The sequence below is a fragment of the Alosa alosa genome, chromosome 23, assembly GCF_017589495.1.
Source record: "Alosa alosa isolate M-15738 ecotype Scorff River chromosome 23, AALO_Geno_1.1, whole genome shotgun sequence".
Taxonomy (NCBI): Eukaryota; Metazoa; Chordata; class Actinopteri; order Clupeiformes; family Clupeidae; genus Alosa; species Alosa alosa.
Window position 1 is genome coordinate 24,318,243 of NC_063211.1, and position 18,404 is coordinate 24,336,646.

At 45.4% G+C, this 18,404-nt stretch overlaps 1 protein-coding gene across 1 annotated transcript in view; it reads right to left on the reverse strand.

Annotated features, from left to right (window-relative positions):
- Positions 1-18: 18 nt before the first annotated feature.
- The window catches only part of fn1b (fibronectin 1b), a 34,721-nt gene continuing 16,335 nt past the window's right edge, over positions 19-18,404 (reverse strand). Inside the window, 30 exon segments of the mRNA XM_048235304.1 lie at positions 19-1,050; positions 1,921-1,949; positions 2,088-2,198; positions 2,290-2,396; positions 2,603-2,728; positions 3,033-3,206; positions 3,442-3,580; positions 3,738-4,210; positions 4,779-4,868; positions 5,007-5,195; positions 5,551-5,640; positions 5,863-6,042; positions 6,167-6,254; positions 6,521-6,723; positions 6,982-7,269; positions 8,980-9,267; positions 9,477-9,764; positions 10,137-10,424; positions 10,620-10,733; positions 10,999-11,154; positions 11,412-11,594; positions 11,946-12,062; positions 12,475-12,741; positions 13,046-13,135; positions 13,310-13,489; positions 13,938-14,222; positions 15,654-15,845; positions 16,419-16,505; positions 16,812-16,980; positions 17,604-17,698. Coding sequence (XP_048091261.1) covers positions 864-1,050; positions 1,921-1,949; positions 2,088-2,198; positions 2,290-2,396; positions 2,603-2,728; positions 3,033-3,206; positions 3,442-3,580; positions 3,738-4,210; positions 4,779-4,868; positions 5,007-5,195; positions 5,551-5,640; positions 5,863-6,042; positions 6,167-6,254; positions 6,521-6,723; positions 6,982-7,269; positions 8,980-9,267; positions 9,477-9,764; positions 10,137-10,424; positions 10,620-10,733; positions 10,999-11,154; positions 11,412-11,594; positions 11,946-12,062; positions 12,475-12,741; positions 13,046-13,135; positions 13,310-13,489; positions 13,938-14,222; positions 15,654-15,845; positions 16,419-16,505; positions 16,812-16,980; positions 17,604-17,698 — 5,273 coding nt within the window. The 3' untranslated portion in view covers positions 19-863.

The following is an 18,404-nucleotide window of genomic DNA, read 5'->3' on the forward strand; positions in this document are numbered from 1 at the left end:
AAACTCGGAGACATTATGTTTGAGGTTCTTTGTACATTTTTATCCAAAAAGGGAAATTAGACAGTAGTGAAGACCTTTGGCACTTACAGTACAAAAATCTATCTTTACATCCCAGTTCTAACCTTTCAACACTTTAGAAGAATTTAGGGATAAATTAAAGTGATAAACAAAAAGTTAGAAAAATTACAAACAAATCAATCATTATCAGTAAGTGTCATTGTCATTCGAAAACAGTGCTGGCCACATCTTTTACAATGGAGGGCCACAAAAGAAAAAGAAAAAAAACATCAAACATAACACAAACTGCGATATGGACCGAACCTCAATGTACCATGACTGGTACTCCAACACATTCTCAAACAGTGCTCCATTTCTGATGAGTAACTTTTCAGTAATTTCTTTTAAAAAAAAAAGTACAAAAATACTTTGTTACCAATGTATGGCACTAATACTGGGAAGTTATTACTGATAAAATATAATCAGTAGAGATGCAAATTGGCTTGGACATTTGAATATCCCTTTTGACGTGACAAGATGCCCACACCAGTAATGGTCGCCAGGGCTTCAACATGGAACAGGAATGTGTTATTCTTTGTTTTCTCTTATAAAGTGTCTCAATACATTTCTGAGAGAATCGCAACAACAGATATCCAAACATTTAACACACTGAAGACAAAAAAGAATCCCAACTGCCGACCTAATCATGAAGAGGGCAGTATAGGAGTGAGTGGGGTGGGGAGGATGGGCTAGCGTTAGCGTGACGTTAACTGTCGGTGTGATAAAGCCGAAAAAGCAATGCAGTGGGGGAACAAAACTATTTGGGAGGGTAGGGTGTTAAGGCACTAATGTGTGTTAATACAATCTCATTCGTCACGTCTGGATTCGGTGGAAGATGTCCGCCGGGTGGCCCGCTGAAAACGGCGGGTCTTTGGCCGCAGAGGGATGGCGATGCATCGCTTCAGGCACGGGCGCTCACTCGTTGGGGTTGGTTGGAGAGATCGCGTCAGCGAGGAGGTCAGGCCGGAGGCACTCAATGGGGCACTGAATGTTCTGGAAGGGCAAAAACGGAGAACAGTGTTTGTAAACAGAACATAATAAATCAAGAGGTTTCGTTGGAGCTAAAATGTTGTTTCAGGCCGTCCTAACAGATCTGTGACAATAGATGTATGACATATGCTAGATGTTTAGTATGACACAGAAGGTACATAGTGTTAACAACTCCTAGGGACAGGACATCTACAGGGATATAGGGTTATTGCATGCACTAAATATTTAAAACATGGAGATCAAATCTAACTCCTATGATATTCTATATAGCTGATTATTGACGCCAGAACACTATCAGAAAGGTTCTGATTTGGCAACTTTTCAAAACTAGTAGTATAAACTAACTAACTTATTTTTCTCAAATAATTAGAGTTAGACCACACATTAGAATTAGAGGCTATAATAGGAACACGCCGCAAACTTGCTGTTAGCATCAAGCAATGCAACCAGTTAAGTGATTAGTTTATTATGTACATCCACACTCTGATGGTCTCTGGACCCTTGACATTACATGAGTCGTGATTCATAAATAATGTCAGCCTTAAAACCTTCTCTGTCATGACACAGCCATGCACAAAGTACCATGACTGCTTATGTTAACCTTTTGTTAACTGTGCAACAGTTAGCAAATGCATGACAGGATAAAAATGCCAAAAACATAAAACATCAAAGTCTGACTATCATACAACCACTCAACATTTATATGGAGGGTTTGTCAAGTAGACCTGCTGTATAGCTGCTGTTGTCGTTGTCTCCATCTCAGATGGCATTGCGAGCTTTAAGCCTGGGAAGCACTCTAGTTCTTATAACAGCGCAAAAAAATAAAAAATAAATCGCGTTGCTGTTGCCTGAAACACTCTACCAAAGACCCACCTTGAACCTGTAGGTAGCAGCGCTTTCATCTAAGTGACATTACAAGAGGAAAAATGTTTTCAACGTGTAGAATTACTATACAAAACATACAGTTATTTTTAGATTTATAAGAGATTTGAAGTGGCAGGTATTGGAACTGGGATGGATACAAGATGAGGTCGGCTTACCACTCTGCGGAAGGTTGTGTCTCCTTGGTTGGTGTAGGTGTTTACGCGAACAGGGTGGACTTGGGGACCGCCATCACCTCCTGGCCTTCTGCAGTTCTCACAGCGCCATCCCTAACAAAAGCACAAACACATTTTCAGCGCCTGTATATACATTATGGTGGCCTGTTTGAAACATTAACATGTGATATAAAACATATCTTACCTGCTGCCCACCATAGCATGTGCAAGTGCAGATGGCTCCAAGATATTCTTTCTGCCACTGGTTGCCCACATGGTACATTTTCCCATCATCATAGCAGGTAGACTCATCTGTATAATCAATAGCCAATTCAGGTCAATATTGAGCCAAATAAGTTAAGAAAACTCTTATTTTCTATTATACATTCTTATAAATGTCTGTATAGTGAATTACATATATTGGGAATGATTGGTAGCTTTTTGATTCTTTTAGGGCCTACAGGTACTTGATTTACTGATAAGATGTGGCTTTATTGTATTGTTAAAGTGGGACGTACGTGGTTCACACTTGAACTCTCCCTTGCCATTGCCCAAACAGGTGCAGCTCATCATGTGACCATTCTCAGCCTGCCTATCCCACCTCTCGCCAATTCGGTAGTTGTTGCCGTTGTCATGGCACCATTCTGTTTTGAACAAAAAAGGACAAAAAAGCAAAGGGGTATTAGCATAAAACTGCCTGATACTATTCTCTATTACAATAAGAAATACCTTCATTACAGCTAAAAATTAAGAGATTGGATGGACAATTGCTTGACTATTAATATTCAGTGGAGTGGCATTTCCAACAAGTAACTTTGAAGAATAAGCTTTGAGCCCTACATAGTGACTTAATTCCCTTTGTCTCTCAGCACTCAAATGAGATGTGCTAGTTAGTAAGAGATGGCGGCACATGGCTCCACTAAATGGGAGAACTGGCAGGACACTCACTGGAAGAGTCACATCTGAAGTGGCCACTGCCCAGTCCTAGGCATCTGCACCACAGCTTGAAGCCGGTCTCAGACATGCGCTCCCACTCCTCACCCACGTTGTGGTAGGTGGCTGTGAAGGTGTCGTAGCAGGAATCCCCATTGGCCGGGAGTCCTTCAGGCTGTCCTTCGGAGACTGTCATGAGGGAAAAAATAAGGGAATTCGGTTCACTCCTTCAGCTCAACAAACAATAAAGTGATAACAGAATCTCATGGGATTCATAAGTCTAGCAGTTGTTTTGTTCAGTATTGTGAGGATTCAGCAAGATGTCTACGTTCAAGACAATATAATAATGTTATATGTTTATTTCAATTTTGGTATATGAAAAAGGGTGGGAGGCTAAGGAAGTGTAAATGCAGTTTTATTTTACCAGTGTTGCCTGCGGTGACGACCTCTTCAAACACCTTGTGCTTAAGAGCATCCTTCAGAGCCTCAACGATGACGTTGTAGGAAGCCCCAGAGGTCAGGCCAATCAGGGTAGCGCTAGTGGACGTGCCTGGAAGACGCATCTGGGAGGCAAGAATGAATAGTTTACACACAAACACCTCTCATCACTAACATAATTAATTTGATGGTATTAACTGAGTTCAACTCATTATCTGAGTTGTTGCTTATGTCTGCATGGCGTGTTTGCGTGTATGTGTGGGTGTCGGACAGCACCCTCACCTGGAAGGTCCTCTCGTTGCGGTGGGTGAGTGGCTCGCAGTGGACCTCGTAGGCGGTGCTCTGTGGCAGTGGCTGCCAGGTGATGACAGTCTGCGTCTGTGCCTCCTGAGGACTTCCCGTGTCGTTCTCTGGAAAACCATAAGGAAGCCCGTGCCCGGGAAGGTCTTCACTCACCTGCACCACCGGCACCCTGTTCCCGTCGGGCCCCGGTTTTGGGATGTAGACCAGTGGGTAATGGGGCCTCTGGGGCACCTGGGGCCGGTGGGGCAGGTTTGGCTGGTTGGGCTGGTTGGGCCGGTTGTTGTACTCAGTGTACTCGACATTCTGGCCCTGGCCCCCTAGGGTGTCCTGGCCGCCTGTCCCCACTACCGCTGGTACACTAACGGTGTTGTCGTCGATGATGTGTGGCACGTCCAGTCGGTCTTCGGAGCCAGGGCGCGAGGGTGGCGGTGGCAGCGGAAGCGAGCCAAATTCTGAGCGGAAGAAAGGGGTTAGCATTGAAGCAGCAAAGCCAGAGGGGAAGGTGGTTGGGGGAAAAGGGGAGGGGGTGATGGGACAGGTATGGGAGTTGCTGTATTGCGTTACAGCCAGCAAGGAGCACTGTAATAGATCCAAGCTTTGCACTGGATCTTTACAATGACTACTACTAGCTAAAAAGCTAGCTGCATGGCCGCCATTTTTCTTTTGAATCATACAACAATTCAAAAGTATGAGCCTTGCTTGTATTAAAAAGCAACTATTCTGGGCTCATGAAGAATGTTTAATTGCTTTTTTAGAAGAAGACAGAACTGGAAGCATATGCCTATTTGTATATAAAAAAAACTAGCTTTCTAACAAGCTAATTCAGCTGCCCAGCTAGCAGTGAGCTCTTCAGCAGCATGTTGCAATTCCAAATCTCTTTTTGTTTACTTTTACCATTCAGTAACAAAAAGACCGTTTGAGAGGTACACCCACTTTTCTGTGTTTTGTGTGTTTGTGTGTGTGCCTGTGGACTGTTTTTGTGTCTCTGTGGCAATGAGAGGAAACTGGAAGTCTACTTACGAGTTGTGGCCGTGCCTATCAGCGGTGTGCTTCTCTGTCCATTCGAGAGGGCGATTATCTTGATGATGTACTCAGTGCGTGGTTTCAACCCTGTAATTGATCCCAAGGGCAGTTAGCACCAAAGGTTATACAGCAGAACATTCAAGAATCCAAGTTTTGACTGTCTCACATGCCCATGCAAATGATAATGCTGGGGTGTTGACTAGTGGCGAAGTGTGCATATATTACCAGTGATGGTGGCATAGTTCTGGCCAGCATGTGGTCTGGGGGTGAGCTCACGGGGCCTGCCTCCAGACTCCTCATAGGTGACATAGTATCCTGTGATGCGTGTGGTCGGGGGGCGCCAGGAGAAGGAGATGGAGGAGGGGGTGATGGAGGTGAACTGGAGGTCCGTTGGAGCATTAACTGCTGGAGCAGCTGCACAGATGAACACACACACACACAGTACCACACATGAGCTCATCTGAAGAGTCTTTGTGTGCACTAGTCTCTATATCTGCTGAAGCCAAAGAAAGAACTGCATGGGCCATCAGCCATGTCTCAGCATATGAAAACAGCCAGTTTTTATCAGTCGGAACTTCTGCCAGTAAAGTTAATGCAGTGTATCATTTATAAAACTTAATATCCTGAATCAATGACACATGAACTGTATTGGTTTCTTATACAACATATTAGCTCTATACTGGATTGTAAAATGACACATTGGCTTTGTATATCTGACACTAACTAAGCCGAGTGCTTTGTCCTGGTGATGGAGTAGGCTGTGCCTTACGTGTGGTCACAGTGAGGGTGAAGGCAGGGCTCCGGGAGTTTCCGTTCAGGGTGTACATGTTGATGGTGTAGAAGGTGCCAGGCTGAAGCCCTGTGGGATAAACAAGACGGGTCAAGGGTCAAAGGTTCACATTCAAATGAAGGTCAATATTTTTTTTTTTCATTGAACAGAAATGTTAATATACGATTCACGTAATGGAACAGTCGGAATGAAGGTAAATATATTTGTGATTGCATTAGGAAATGGATCAGTTTCCTCATGAGACCGCTTTAGACTGCTATATCTAAAGATGAGAAGGTGCCTGAGCTTTACCTGTGAGGATGAACGTTCTGGCCTCCTCGGGGATGGTCTTGCTGATGGTGGGGTATCTGCGGTCATCAGGGATGGCCTCAATGAGGAAGCCGGTGATAGGCTCAACCTTGGTCCTCCAGGTGAGTGTGACGGAGGACTCCATCAAATCGGACAGCCTCACGCGGCGGGGTGGGCTAAGGTCTGAGGAGCCAGTAAGAGAACAGGAGTGTTTCAATACAGAAGAGGCCAATGAAGCTCTTCAGCCAGTTTGTAGCTAAGCCCACGTCATTCGTATTTGTTATGTGCTTCATGGAAATCCTCTTACTGTCAGTGGTGGTGATCTCTCCAGTCAGGGGTGGACTGGCCGATGAGTCTCTCAGGGCGTACACGTACACGATGTAGGGGGTGGCAAGCTGTGAGAGACAAGAGGATGTTAAAAATGATCTACTGTACACGTAATTTAGCCATTAAAAAACATTGTTTGTAGTTGGCACAATGGACTGCCAGCAACACTTTTGTAATAAGCCATTCGTTGTAGTTTGAGAAATTATGCAATCAATTACATAAAAGAGAGACAGGTTTTCTGATACATTTCTGAAGGAAACTGAAAAATGTATGGGAAGAGATGATTATTTATTGGCTGTCTGTGAGGGAGGGTCATCAGGAATGTGCGCCATACCATGAGTCCTGGCACGGTGACGCGACTGGAGTCAGGGGCCACATTGAGCTCCTTGGACGGGGCCTGGTTGTTCTTGGGGCTGACCACCACGCGGTAGCCGGTTAGCCTGAAGTTGGGGGAGATCCAGGTGATGGTGAAGTAGGTAGGGCCCACCTCAGTGAACTGGATGTTTGTGGGTGCAGGGACTGTCCCAGGCTGTGTGGCTGAGAAGGAGGAATAGTGGAGGGTGACTTTACTATATACTACACTCAATTCAATGGCCATTTTTACATATGTTTCACAGAATACAGAATCCAAACAAAATCTAATTGAGTTTATTTGTTTATTTTTTCTCAGAATCTAATAGAATCTAAAAAAAAAATTCTTCAGGGCCGTCATCACACACCCCTATGCTGATTTACTTAAAAGCTTCTCTGCTTGTAGAAGCTTGTAGGAGCTATGAATTATTCCCTGATACCGACCTGTGGGGCCTCTTGTTGCCTGCTGACCAACCAGTTTGGGCAGAGGTGTGCGTCCCTGCACGGGGATGACCTGGATGGTGTACTCAGTGTTGGGCCGGAGGTTGGGGATCACGGCGCTGGTGTCGGTGCCACGAGGTGCTGGGTACAGCTCACGTTCGCCCTCCTCTGGGCTCGTGTACAGAACCCTGTAGTAAGTCACACGCTCTGAGGGAGCGTCCCATGTCACATGGAGGGAGTTTGTGTCCACGTCAGTGAAAGAGAGGTCAGTAGGGCGGTCACCGCTGCCAGCTGTGGAAGGAAATATCAGGCAAGTTCAGGTAGAGAACGCAGTAATTGAGGGATACAATTGTGTCTATAACTGTTTTCAGACATGTCCTCTGCACTATATGCAAATCTTTGTCAAACAAATGTCCGACCCTTTGGTAATTCAGATATGATGCTTACATGCAGACATTATGTGTGAATGACACCAACACACATGAACAGAATCTCTGCATGGTTGAACAGGTTGAATGTGGTTAAACACGCACATGACCAGAATCTCTGCATGTTCTTCACTTCGTTCAGATATGAGATATTTACATAATGTCCATCCGAAATACTAGGAGGGGAGTAGTGTAAGAGCCGCCTAAGTTCGGAGTTCCAAATGTCGGGATATGTTGTTCAGATATACGGCCTAACCGCTTGATATGCGCAGAATATGCAGACTTACACCTATGTCTGAAAGCAGTTAATAAGTCTTGTCATCAGGGTCAAGACAAACATTTCATGACATTGCAATCTAATAACCAACTGCTCATCATGAAACAAAATGACATGACATCAGTTGTATGTATAATCTGGATGGAACAAAGATTATTCCCTGATACCGACCTGTGGGGCCTCTTGTTGCCTGCTGACCAACCAGTTTGGTCAGAGGTGTGCGTCCCTGCACGGGGATGACCTGGATGGTGTGTACTCAGTGTTGGGCGGAGGTTGGGGATCACGGCTGCTGGTGTCGGTGCCACGAGGTGCTGGGTACAGCTCACGTTCGCCCTCCTCTGGGCTCGTGTACAGAACCCTGTAGTAAGTCACACGCTCTGAGGGAGCGTCCCATGTCACATGGAGGGAGTTTGTGTCTACGTCGGTGAAAGAGAGGTCGGTAGGGCGGTCACCGCTGCCAGCTGTGGATGGAAACATCAGGGAAGTTCAGCTAGAGAATGCAGTAATGGGCTCTTTGCAAAGGCTCTCAATGCGGCCACTTTATTTCCGGTGGAGCCAGGTGTGTTTGAACCTGCCGCTATTGCTAATGTAATTAGTGACTACACTGACCCGGTTGGATGTTGTAACTAGTAAATCAACACGTTACGATGAAGAAGGAGTTATGCGAGTTAAAATTGTTATTACTGGGCAAATAAGATAATCAGTGTCAGAGTGAAGATGTTAGGAGCAGAATATAACAGAAAATGCCGTTACAACACAGTTAAAGTGTAAGTTCAGTGTAAATTGACCCATAGCCCTGTTGTATAAGCTCACCACATGCAGCCCATCGGAAAAAGAATGAGACAATTTGGGACAACGTAGGCCAAGTTATGGACAGGCAGCTTAAAGCAGACCCATGGGGGCATCAAAACTGAAACTGAAAGTAACTCCCCACTGCCCCCATGTGTCTGCTTTAAGCTCCCTGTCCATAACTTGGCCTATATTGTCCCAAATTGTCTCATTCTTTTACCTATGGGCTGCATGTGGTAAGCTTCAACAACAGGACTATGGGTCAATTTACACTGAACTTACACTTTAACGCTCCACCGGAAACAAAGTGGCCACATTGAGAGCCTTTCGTGCAAAGAGCCCATAGAGGGTTACAATTGTGTCAATAAGTCTTGTCATCAAGGTCAAGACAAACATTTCATGACACTGCAATCTAATATCGAACTGCTCACCATGACGAAACAAAATGACAAAACATCAGTTGTATGCATAATCTGGATGGAGCAAAGATTATTCCCTGATACCGACCTGTGGGGCCTCTTGTTGCCTGCTGACCAACCAGTTTGGGCAGAGGTGTGCGTCCCTGCACGGGGATGACCTGGATGGTGTACTCAGTGTTGGGCCGGAGGTTGGGGATCACGGCGCTGGTGTCGGTGCCACGAGGTGCTGGGTACAGCTCACGTTCGCCCTCCTCTGGATTGGTGTACAGAACCCTGTAAGAGGTCACACGCTCTGAGGGAGTGTCCCATGTCACGCGGAGAGAGGTCGTGTCCACATCGGTGAAAGAGAGGTCAGTAGGGCGGTCACCGCTGCCAGCTGTGGAAGGAAATATCAGGCAAGTTCAGCTAGTGAATGCAGTAATTGAGGGATACAATTGTGTCAATAAGCCTTATCATCAAGGTCAAGACAAACATTTCATGACACTGCAATCTAATAACCAACAGCTCATCATGATGAAACAAAACGACATGACATCAGTTGTATGCATAATCTGGATGGAGCAAAGATTATTCCCTGATACCGACCTGTGGGGCCTCTTGTTGCCTGCTGACCAACCAGTTTGGGCAGAGGTGTGCGTCCCTGCACGGGGATGACCTGGATGGTGTACTCAGTGTTGGGCCGGAGGTTGGGGATCACGGCGTTGGTGTCGGTGCCACGAGGTGCTGGGTACAGCTCACGTTCGCCCTCCTCTGGGCTCGTGTACAGAACCCTGTAGTAAGTCACACGCTCTGAGGGAGCGTCCCATGTCACGCGCAGAGAGGTCGTGTCCACGTCGGTGAAAGAGAGGTCAGTAGGGCGGTCACCGCTGCTGGCTGTGGAAGGAAATATCAGGCAACTAAGTTATGTTTGAAGATGGATAACTAATTATAATTCATAAACTACAATTAGTTATTGGTTATACACTATATACATAAACATTAGAATTTTGTCTGAAAATGAAACAGGGAAAGCATTTTAAAAAGATAGACTGAAGTAGGCCATGTCTTAAAAACTGATCATGAAATGTGAAATTAAGACCTAGTTGAGCCTCCCTTCCATGTTGTGGGAGAGCAGACTCAAGAATCCCCACATAAAGTTTATTGCGCTCCCTAAAATATGATATCAACAATTCCTCTTATCCCCAAAATTAAATGTTAAAAGGGCTTGCCATTGCTATTTTTGCCGAGTTATTGCCTAATACTAACCTGTTAGGCCTTTGGTGGCCTGCTTGCCCAGCAGTGTGGTCAGAGGTGTGCGTCCCTGCACGGGGATGACCTGGATGGTGTACTCAGTGTTGGGCCGGAGGTTGGGGATCACGGCGCTGGTGTCGGTACCACGAGGTGCTGGGTACAGCTCACGTTCGCCCTCCTCTGGATTGGTGTACAGAACCCTGTAAGAGGTCACACGCTCTGAGGGAGCGTCCCATGTCACGCGCAGAGCGGTCGTCTGCACGTCGGTGAAGGAAAGGTCGGTAGGGTGGTCACCACTGCCTCCTGCAGAAGTAATATTGAGAAGGTGAGTACATGTAAACCCATACACTCCCAACAAGTACCTCAGTACTTCAAATACTCTCTTATCACTACTTTAACAACAGATGATCTCTTGTGTGTTTATGCATTCATATTGAATACAATATGTATCTACCAGTATTTACATTTATACACCCAAGACATACATGTACATCTTACCTGTAACAGCGTTTTCCACCACTGGGGGGCTCTCTCCACCCTTGCCAATGGCATACACACTAACCACATACTCTACAGTGGGTGACAGGCCTGTAAGAGTCAGCTCAGTCCTCTCTACAAAGGAGACAAACACACAAACATATCAGCAGTGTCCTTAGAACATGAATGACTCAGAAGAGAATAGTGATACCACAATGGATACGCTGCACATTGGCTAATGTCAGGCAAAAGGAAAAGTTTTGTTTGTTGTCACAGTCCTTTAATAGTCCACAGTTTATAGATCATAGTTCTATCCTTTTCTTTGATTTCATAGTTCTATCCTTTTCTTTGATCTCCTCTATTTCTTTAAATTACAACTCAATGAAGCTGTTGCACTTACCAGGCCCAACAACCTCAGAGAAGGAGGGTCCGTCTCCGTTCTTGGGAGCGCCAGTGACTCGGTAGCCGGTGATGGGGCCCTTGGCGGGGCTCCAGCGCACAGTGATGGCATTGTCCTGCACGTCAGTCACGTCCATGGAGGAGGGAGATGGGACGTCTGAGAAAGCAAAGATGGTTTTAAGAGATGACAGTACTTCCATGTAACTCAGAGACTTGCAAAAACTGCCATGTAACTCAGAGACTTGCAAAAACACAGAGAGGGGAAAAAACAATTCAAAGCAAGATTACAATTGTATAATATAATTTTAAACAGAATATGATAAATTGTGTGCAAAAGCATTAAGTATCATAAAGTACTGAAGTAAAATACCTACTAACATTATCACTTTAAAAGGTAAGTATGAGGAGACTCACAGGGGCGTCCACCAGGGGTGTCAGTCCTATGGGTGACGTAGATGGGGGTGCTGGAGGCAGGGCTGTCCCCTCGGCCAGTGACCGCATACACAGTGATGGTGTACTCGGTGTTGGGACGCAGGTTCTCAATGGTGGCCGTGGACTCAGTTCCGGGGACAGTGAATTCCTTTGCAGGGCTCTCGCCTGTCAACCATATGCATGACATTACATATTTGGATTTCACATTTGTTTCACATGTTAACATCTCAGAGAAGTCTCTGTTGATAAGGAAATCAATCACAGATGCCAGTGGACAAACCCGATACAGTACAATCAAGCAAATACATTTTTATCAGATCACTATAACCAAACAAATTTAATGTACTCAGATTTATCTGGTTCCAAGGCTACCCATGACCTTGAGAATTAATCATGAGCAAACATAGTCTTGTGGCTACTGAAAGATTTGCTGATTTATGCTCTGAGCTCTGAGATGATCGTCTGAGCTTCATAAGAGCACTGGTCAGATGTGGGGAGTGACGTGAGTAACAGTACCTGACTCTCCATGTGTGATTCTGTAGTAGCGCACGGTCACTGGGGGGTGGTCCCAGCTGATGGTGATGCTGTTGGGGGTGGAGCCGGTCACCTCAAGATTGGTGGGGGCCTCGGTGACTGGAGAGGCGAATACAATTGCATGTTACATGATTACATGATTTGGAGGTTAAAATAAAATCTAATCTAATCTAAGGGTGGCTGTTCCACATTGGTGGTGGTGGTAGTGAGGTTCCCCCTTCACTGTAAAACACTTTGAGAACCTACAAAAGAGCTTTATCATGTAAAGTGTTGTTTTAGTTTTTGTTGTAATCCAATCCAATCCAATCTCATATAAATTAAGAGGTTTTAGAGAGATGTGGTGATATAGCACTTTCAACCCAAACCTTGTCCTTTGCATTTGTGGCCACACATTGATCTACTTTATTTGGACATTTGGATCTGTACAAGTCAAGCTCTTTGGGGGGTTTGCGTAATTTTCCTTTTATGGAAATGCTATGGATTGGTCACAGACTAAGAGAGACAGGTGTACCGGTGGCTTGGCGTCCTTGCAGGGGTCGGCTCTCATCGCGGCCGCTGATGGCGTAGATGTGTATGTCGTACTCGGTCTCTGGCTGGAGGTTGGTGAGGGTGAACTGGGTCCTGGTGGGGGGCAGGCGCTCATCCTTTGCACGGCCGCCGTTGGTGGGCTGGTAGCGCAGGCGGTAGCCATTGATGCGAGCCAGGGGAGCGGTCCAGTGGACGGTGAAAGCGTTGGAGGCGATCTCGGAGAAGTCCAGGTTAGTGGGAGAGTCCAGGACTGATGAAGGAGAGAAGAGAGGAGGAGGAGGAGGAGGAGGAGGAAGAGGAGGAGAGGAGAAGAGATAGGGTGTAAGAATGAATTTATAACAGTCAAAAAAGGAATACACATCAAGTCACAAGTTAATCCTACATGCTTGACAGAAAAATAAATGAGATAAATGAAAAAGCTATGGGTTTCTATGGGTTTGTTATGGGGTTTTTTTTACCACCACATGGAAGAATGAATTTAATTGATGCACTGACACAAATATAAGCTTTTCCAATCACTCTTTCAATAAAACATATATGCAAGTAACACTCACTTGTTCTCTGGGTGCCCCTGACGGGTTGGCTCTCATGGTCGTCATACACACACACCACGCTCACCATGTACTCGGTGTTTGGCTGCAGGTCTGAGTGATTAGCAAAAATGTCAACAAATTATTCACTGAAAAGCAAGTGTCCTGTTTTTTTCCTACATGTGCATTACAGCAACAACACATTATAACATATAGTCGAAATATGTGGAGTGCATTTTGAAATGTCAATCTCTGGGATTGTGGGTTGAGGTCTGATCTCGATCTTACTCTGCAGGACAAAGGATTCCGTGGTCCTCCCAACGTTGACCTCCTGGACGTTGCTGTCCTCGATGGGCTGGTAGCGGATGACCGAGCGAGAGATATCAGTGGATCTGGGGATGTTCCAGGACACTCGCATTGTGTCTGCTCCGACCTCGTCGAAATGCAGGTTTGTGGGTGCAGGGACAGCTACATCAGGAAGAGCGGTTTTATGAGCGTTAGTGTATAGGTCTCCAGTGTAGGTGTCCCAAACCAAAGCAAAGTGGGATTAGATTTCATCTGATATAACAAGGGATGAGACTCCCGTGTCTGAAACAATCTGGGGATAAAAGCATTTGTGCAAACTTCCCAGCATCAACAAACCTACCTAGCATAGCCTTCTTGTGTCTGGCATAGTACATTTGAGAGGATTCAGACTTCTCATGTCTAGTGAAGGGGGTAATGAGAGGAAACCAGTTTGCAAAGCTAGAGGACACTACGCTGAGACTAAACAGCAGTTACTGGATGTAAAGTATCAAAGGTTGAATGCAACTGTAATACAATGAATATCATAGACTGCCACTATCAGCTAAATGGCTAAATGACATTATCTCTATCAGTTCTAAGTTACTGTTTTAAACTGGGAGAACTCATTCACCAGTTCTGGGCCTTGTTTGCTGGGTGATGGTTGACGGTTCGCCCTCTCCTCCCTCCGTTACCGCGGTAATGCTGATGTCATAGTCAATGCCCGGTTCCAGGCCGTGCACCGTGTAATAGTCGGCGGTCGGCTCGAGCATGTCCTCAAGAAGGGGCACGCTCTCGCCGGACGCCGTCACCTTAATGTGATAGCCCGTTACGGTCGGCAGGTTAAGAGGGGTCCACCTCAGTCCGATAGTGGTGTCAGTGACATTGACGAAGTTCACATCACTTAGCTGGGGTACATCTAGACCGAGGGGTTAACGTGGAAGCAGTTTGGAAACGTGAGGGAGAGGTGGGGTGGGGGGGGGGGGGGAACAAGACAAACAGACAAGCCATGATGACGTCAAATTAGCAATTACAGAACCCATCAAGCAAATTAGATGTTGGGTGAGAATTATGTGATATTAATTATGAAGTAACATAACACATGCAGAAACATTGATGATATTATATTCAAGTGGAATTAAATCACAACAGTAAGAACATACAGATTCAAGACATTACATCAGCCAAAGCTTTGAATGTTTGGCGCCATTTGAATTGTCATTGCATTAAAAGCAAGTAGGACAAGTAACCATCCAGTGATTTTAAGAAGCCATGCTGAACATGTAGTGATACCAAAAAGCAATGCCCACAGCTTAAAGAGCACCAATGGTCAACATGCTAAGATTATTCTGCAAAATATGACCATTGTTTTCAATGTGCTTTCAAGCCCACGACTAAAAGTCTATTGGGGGTCGGATTCAATTTCAGCAATCATGTCAATTTCTCTGAGTAAAAAACAGCATGCTGCTGATGAGGCCAAGGACCAGTGACAACACGTATGCTTTCCATTGGTTAGCAGGACCAGACTCAACCATCACAAGTGGGTTAGTTCCATTTTAATTCATGTGGGGTGCTATTGTGCGAATTATGACAAACCCATTCCACACAGATCCCAAGTGAAAAAGAGCAGGCGGAATTAAATAGAGGGAGACCCAGAGATGGTGAACCAAGTTCGGTCTTCAGTCACGTTTGGGTTTTGGGAGGAAGGTCAAGTGTGCAGTTTGGTGTTAGTGGTGTTCTACTGAGATGGGTTTATCGCAGGGTAGGGCTGAGAGGAAACAGAGAGCCTGTTTTTAGTGTAGAGCTATGATGCGAGGTTTCCTGGCTAACGGGTTTTCGACATGTTCCAGACACACAGGCAGTTACCCTGTGTGTGTGTGTGTGTGTGTGTGTGTGTGGGGGGTTTCTGTTTGTGTTTGAGTGAGAGAGAGAGAGAGAGAGAGAGAGAGAGAGAGAGAGAGTGTGACTCTTTATAGACCGCCTTGGCTTTATGGCTCTGCTTTTATGACATGTTTCCCGGGGGCGATGTTGAAGAAATGGCGAACCTGGCGGGGGAACGGTGAAATCAGGGCAAGGGGCGGAGGCGACGACAGAGCCAAAATATTTGATATGGTTCCATGACGACTCCACGAGTCTGCCAGCCACACTAATCAGCTTCATCTCTGTAGTTGAAAAACATAACTTGACTCTATATGGCTGAATGTCCCATTCAGGACAACCTAGCGTGGGTAACAGTGGCGAACACAGGCCACCTCTGAAAGACTGTTCCCCAATCAGGCCTACCTTATGTGACCATGACAGAGAAAGGCATCGTGATCCAGAAAATAAGCTGATCCCAGGTCAGGCCTACCTTGGGTGACGGTGGTGGAGACAGGCTCGCTCTCCATCTGGTCTTTGATGGCGAAGACGCTCACGTTGTACTCCACCCCTGGGCTCAGGTTCTCCAGGACGCAGGAGTTCTGATCAGGCCTCACGTTCTCCTCCAGAGTGTTCCCACGCTGCCCGTTGGTCGGGTTGCACGTCACTCGGTAGCCGGTGAGGTCTGTGGGTGGGGAAGGAGGGAGAGGAGAAGAAAGGAGAGGAGAGGGGAAGAAAAGAGAAGAGAGGGAAAGAAGAAGAAGAAGAAGAAGAAGAAGAAGAAGAGAAAAATGACAAGAGTGTGAAAGTGTTCTAGGTGAGGGCCAAAACCATGAAACACACCCAGTATTTACATTTACAATTTAGGTTCTTAGCAAACACTTCAAAATGGACATGTTTGCTCTGGTTTGGCCTGCAAATATGAATGCATCTTTTTATCATGACACGAGAAAAGTCATCCATGTGTGAGCGATGTGGCTTTGGCCACTGATCCACTGAGACACACATAGATACACAAACGTATACACTTACACTCCATATCACTCATACACACACACACACACACACACACACACACACACACACAAACACACACACACACAAACTCACAAATAACACACTCCCTACATTTCTTACATGCATTTGTACACACACACACACACACACAAACACGCACACACACATTCAAGGGGCCATAGTCCTGTTGATCTCAAACACAGTGGCCTAAAGGCCAAGGGACAGGAGGGTAAATATTTACCAGGTGTTTTGGAGGCAACCCACTTCACAGTGAGGTCGCCATTGTCTGGGTTTGAAACCAGGTTGAGGTCAGTTGGTGGCGATAGAGCTGGGGAGAGAGACATAGGAGAAAGGAGTCAAGGGCTTGAGAAATACCTGAAGTCATCTGCTCACTAACATGCACCTCAAATAGTGATACAACTGTATCTAGAATTTGAAAGTCTAATTTGACTCTTCACTTTCTTTGGGTTTATAAAAAAAGATCCATCTAGTAAGTAGTAGTTGTCTTGTCTTTGCTGTGCATAACAAAATGAATCTAAAAATAAATCATTGACAGGAGAGTTAACAAATGGAGAAAAAAAATGACCAAAAAGGCGAGAGTGGTCTGATTGGCTGGGCTCAGTGGCCCACTTACGGGTGGTCACTTTGCTGGTGATTGGGTTGCCGTGGTTGCGGCCGTTGACAATGGGCTGGACACTGGTGATGTACTCAGTCCCTGGGGTCAGGCCAGAGATGATGATGCTGCCAATGTCAGAGGTCACATCTCTGGGAGCCTCTCCGCCCAGGCTCGGCCTCACTGACAGCTGAGAGAGGGGGAGAGTTCACAGGTCAGGGGAGGGCAGGGGTTTTTATCAAGAAGATGGGTGTTTGTGGCAGGGAACGAGCCCTCACATCTGACATGTGGTATTTCAAAGGTTAGGACAAGCAGGCTTTTGAGGATTCTTTCAAAAAAGTCCCTTTCAACAGGATCTCAAAACACACCCTATAGGGACTTTCTGTAACCCACAACACTAGGATACAAGGTTTCCTGGCTAATTGATCCATGAAGTATCAAATACTGTTGAGTAGGGCAGTGCTATAGTGTTATTGACAATATAGTTGTGTGGTGATGTTTTTGCATAGCACAATTTTATGCACAGGTTTTTCCATATGCAAAATGGTGTCTATGTATTTTTTTTTGCAGAGCTGTGAGTGTTTGAGTGCAGAGTGAGTGAGAGCTGTGAGTGTTTTTCTTTTAATTAAGATGTATGGTAGTATGATGTATTAATTATATATACATTATTTTGTAACATTTTATATCACATCATCACACAAAAATCAAGATATTCCATGGTAATGAGGAGCATATGGATTAGATGTGAAGTCTGAGTTCTTACCCTGTAACTGAAGTGTGTTTTGATGTGAAAGGTGATTTATTAATTCTTACCCTGTAACTGAACCGGGGCTTGGGAGTCCAAGTGATGATGATGGAGGTGTCGGTGACATCAGTGTTGAAGCGGGGGGCGTTACCCATGGCTTGGGCTGAGGGAGAGGTGAAGAAAGAGGCCATTAACAAAATATGATCTTCAACTAATCAGCACAGTGTCCAACTCCCAGAGATAATCTAAACATTGTTTCATGACTCATTAATTCTACAGGTCTCAGATCAGTATCTTACTGCCGAATTACTGATACTAAGTGAGAGAGATAGAGAGAGCAGGTAGAGTTAGGCGAGGAGTAAAGGAATGATGGAGGGATGCATGAAAAACAAATGAAAGGAAAATGAGTGAACAAATGACATCTATGCAGTGGCTTCATCTCTCATTCCAATGAGGAGAGAGAGGGGTGTGGAGAGGGGAGGGGTGAGAGGACTTGTGGTCGCGTCTGAAGTCTAAAAAGAGAGGGGTGTGAACCCACAAGCATCTCCACTTTCCACACATTGCACCCCCATAACACATTCTCTGAGACGAGCAGGCTGGCTACAGAAAAAGGGAGGTTTTAGGGAGATGGCAGAAAGAGAGAGTGTGTGTGTGTGTGTGTGTGTGTGGTGTGTGTGGGGGGGGGGTGCACTGATACACAAATACACAAATATTACAACTCTATTTATGTTTTATGTATGAATAGAATAATTGCTAAAAACAAGAAATGTATAGGAGAAAATGGACTAAAAAGAGAGAAAAGGGGTGTCTTAGCCAAATTGCAATAATGTCTAAGAGTAATCTCAAAAGAGAAATACTGATATGGTAGA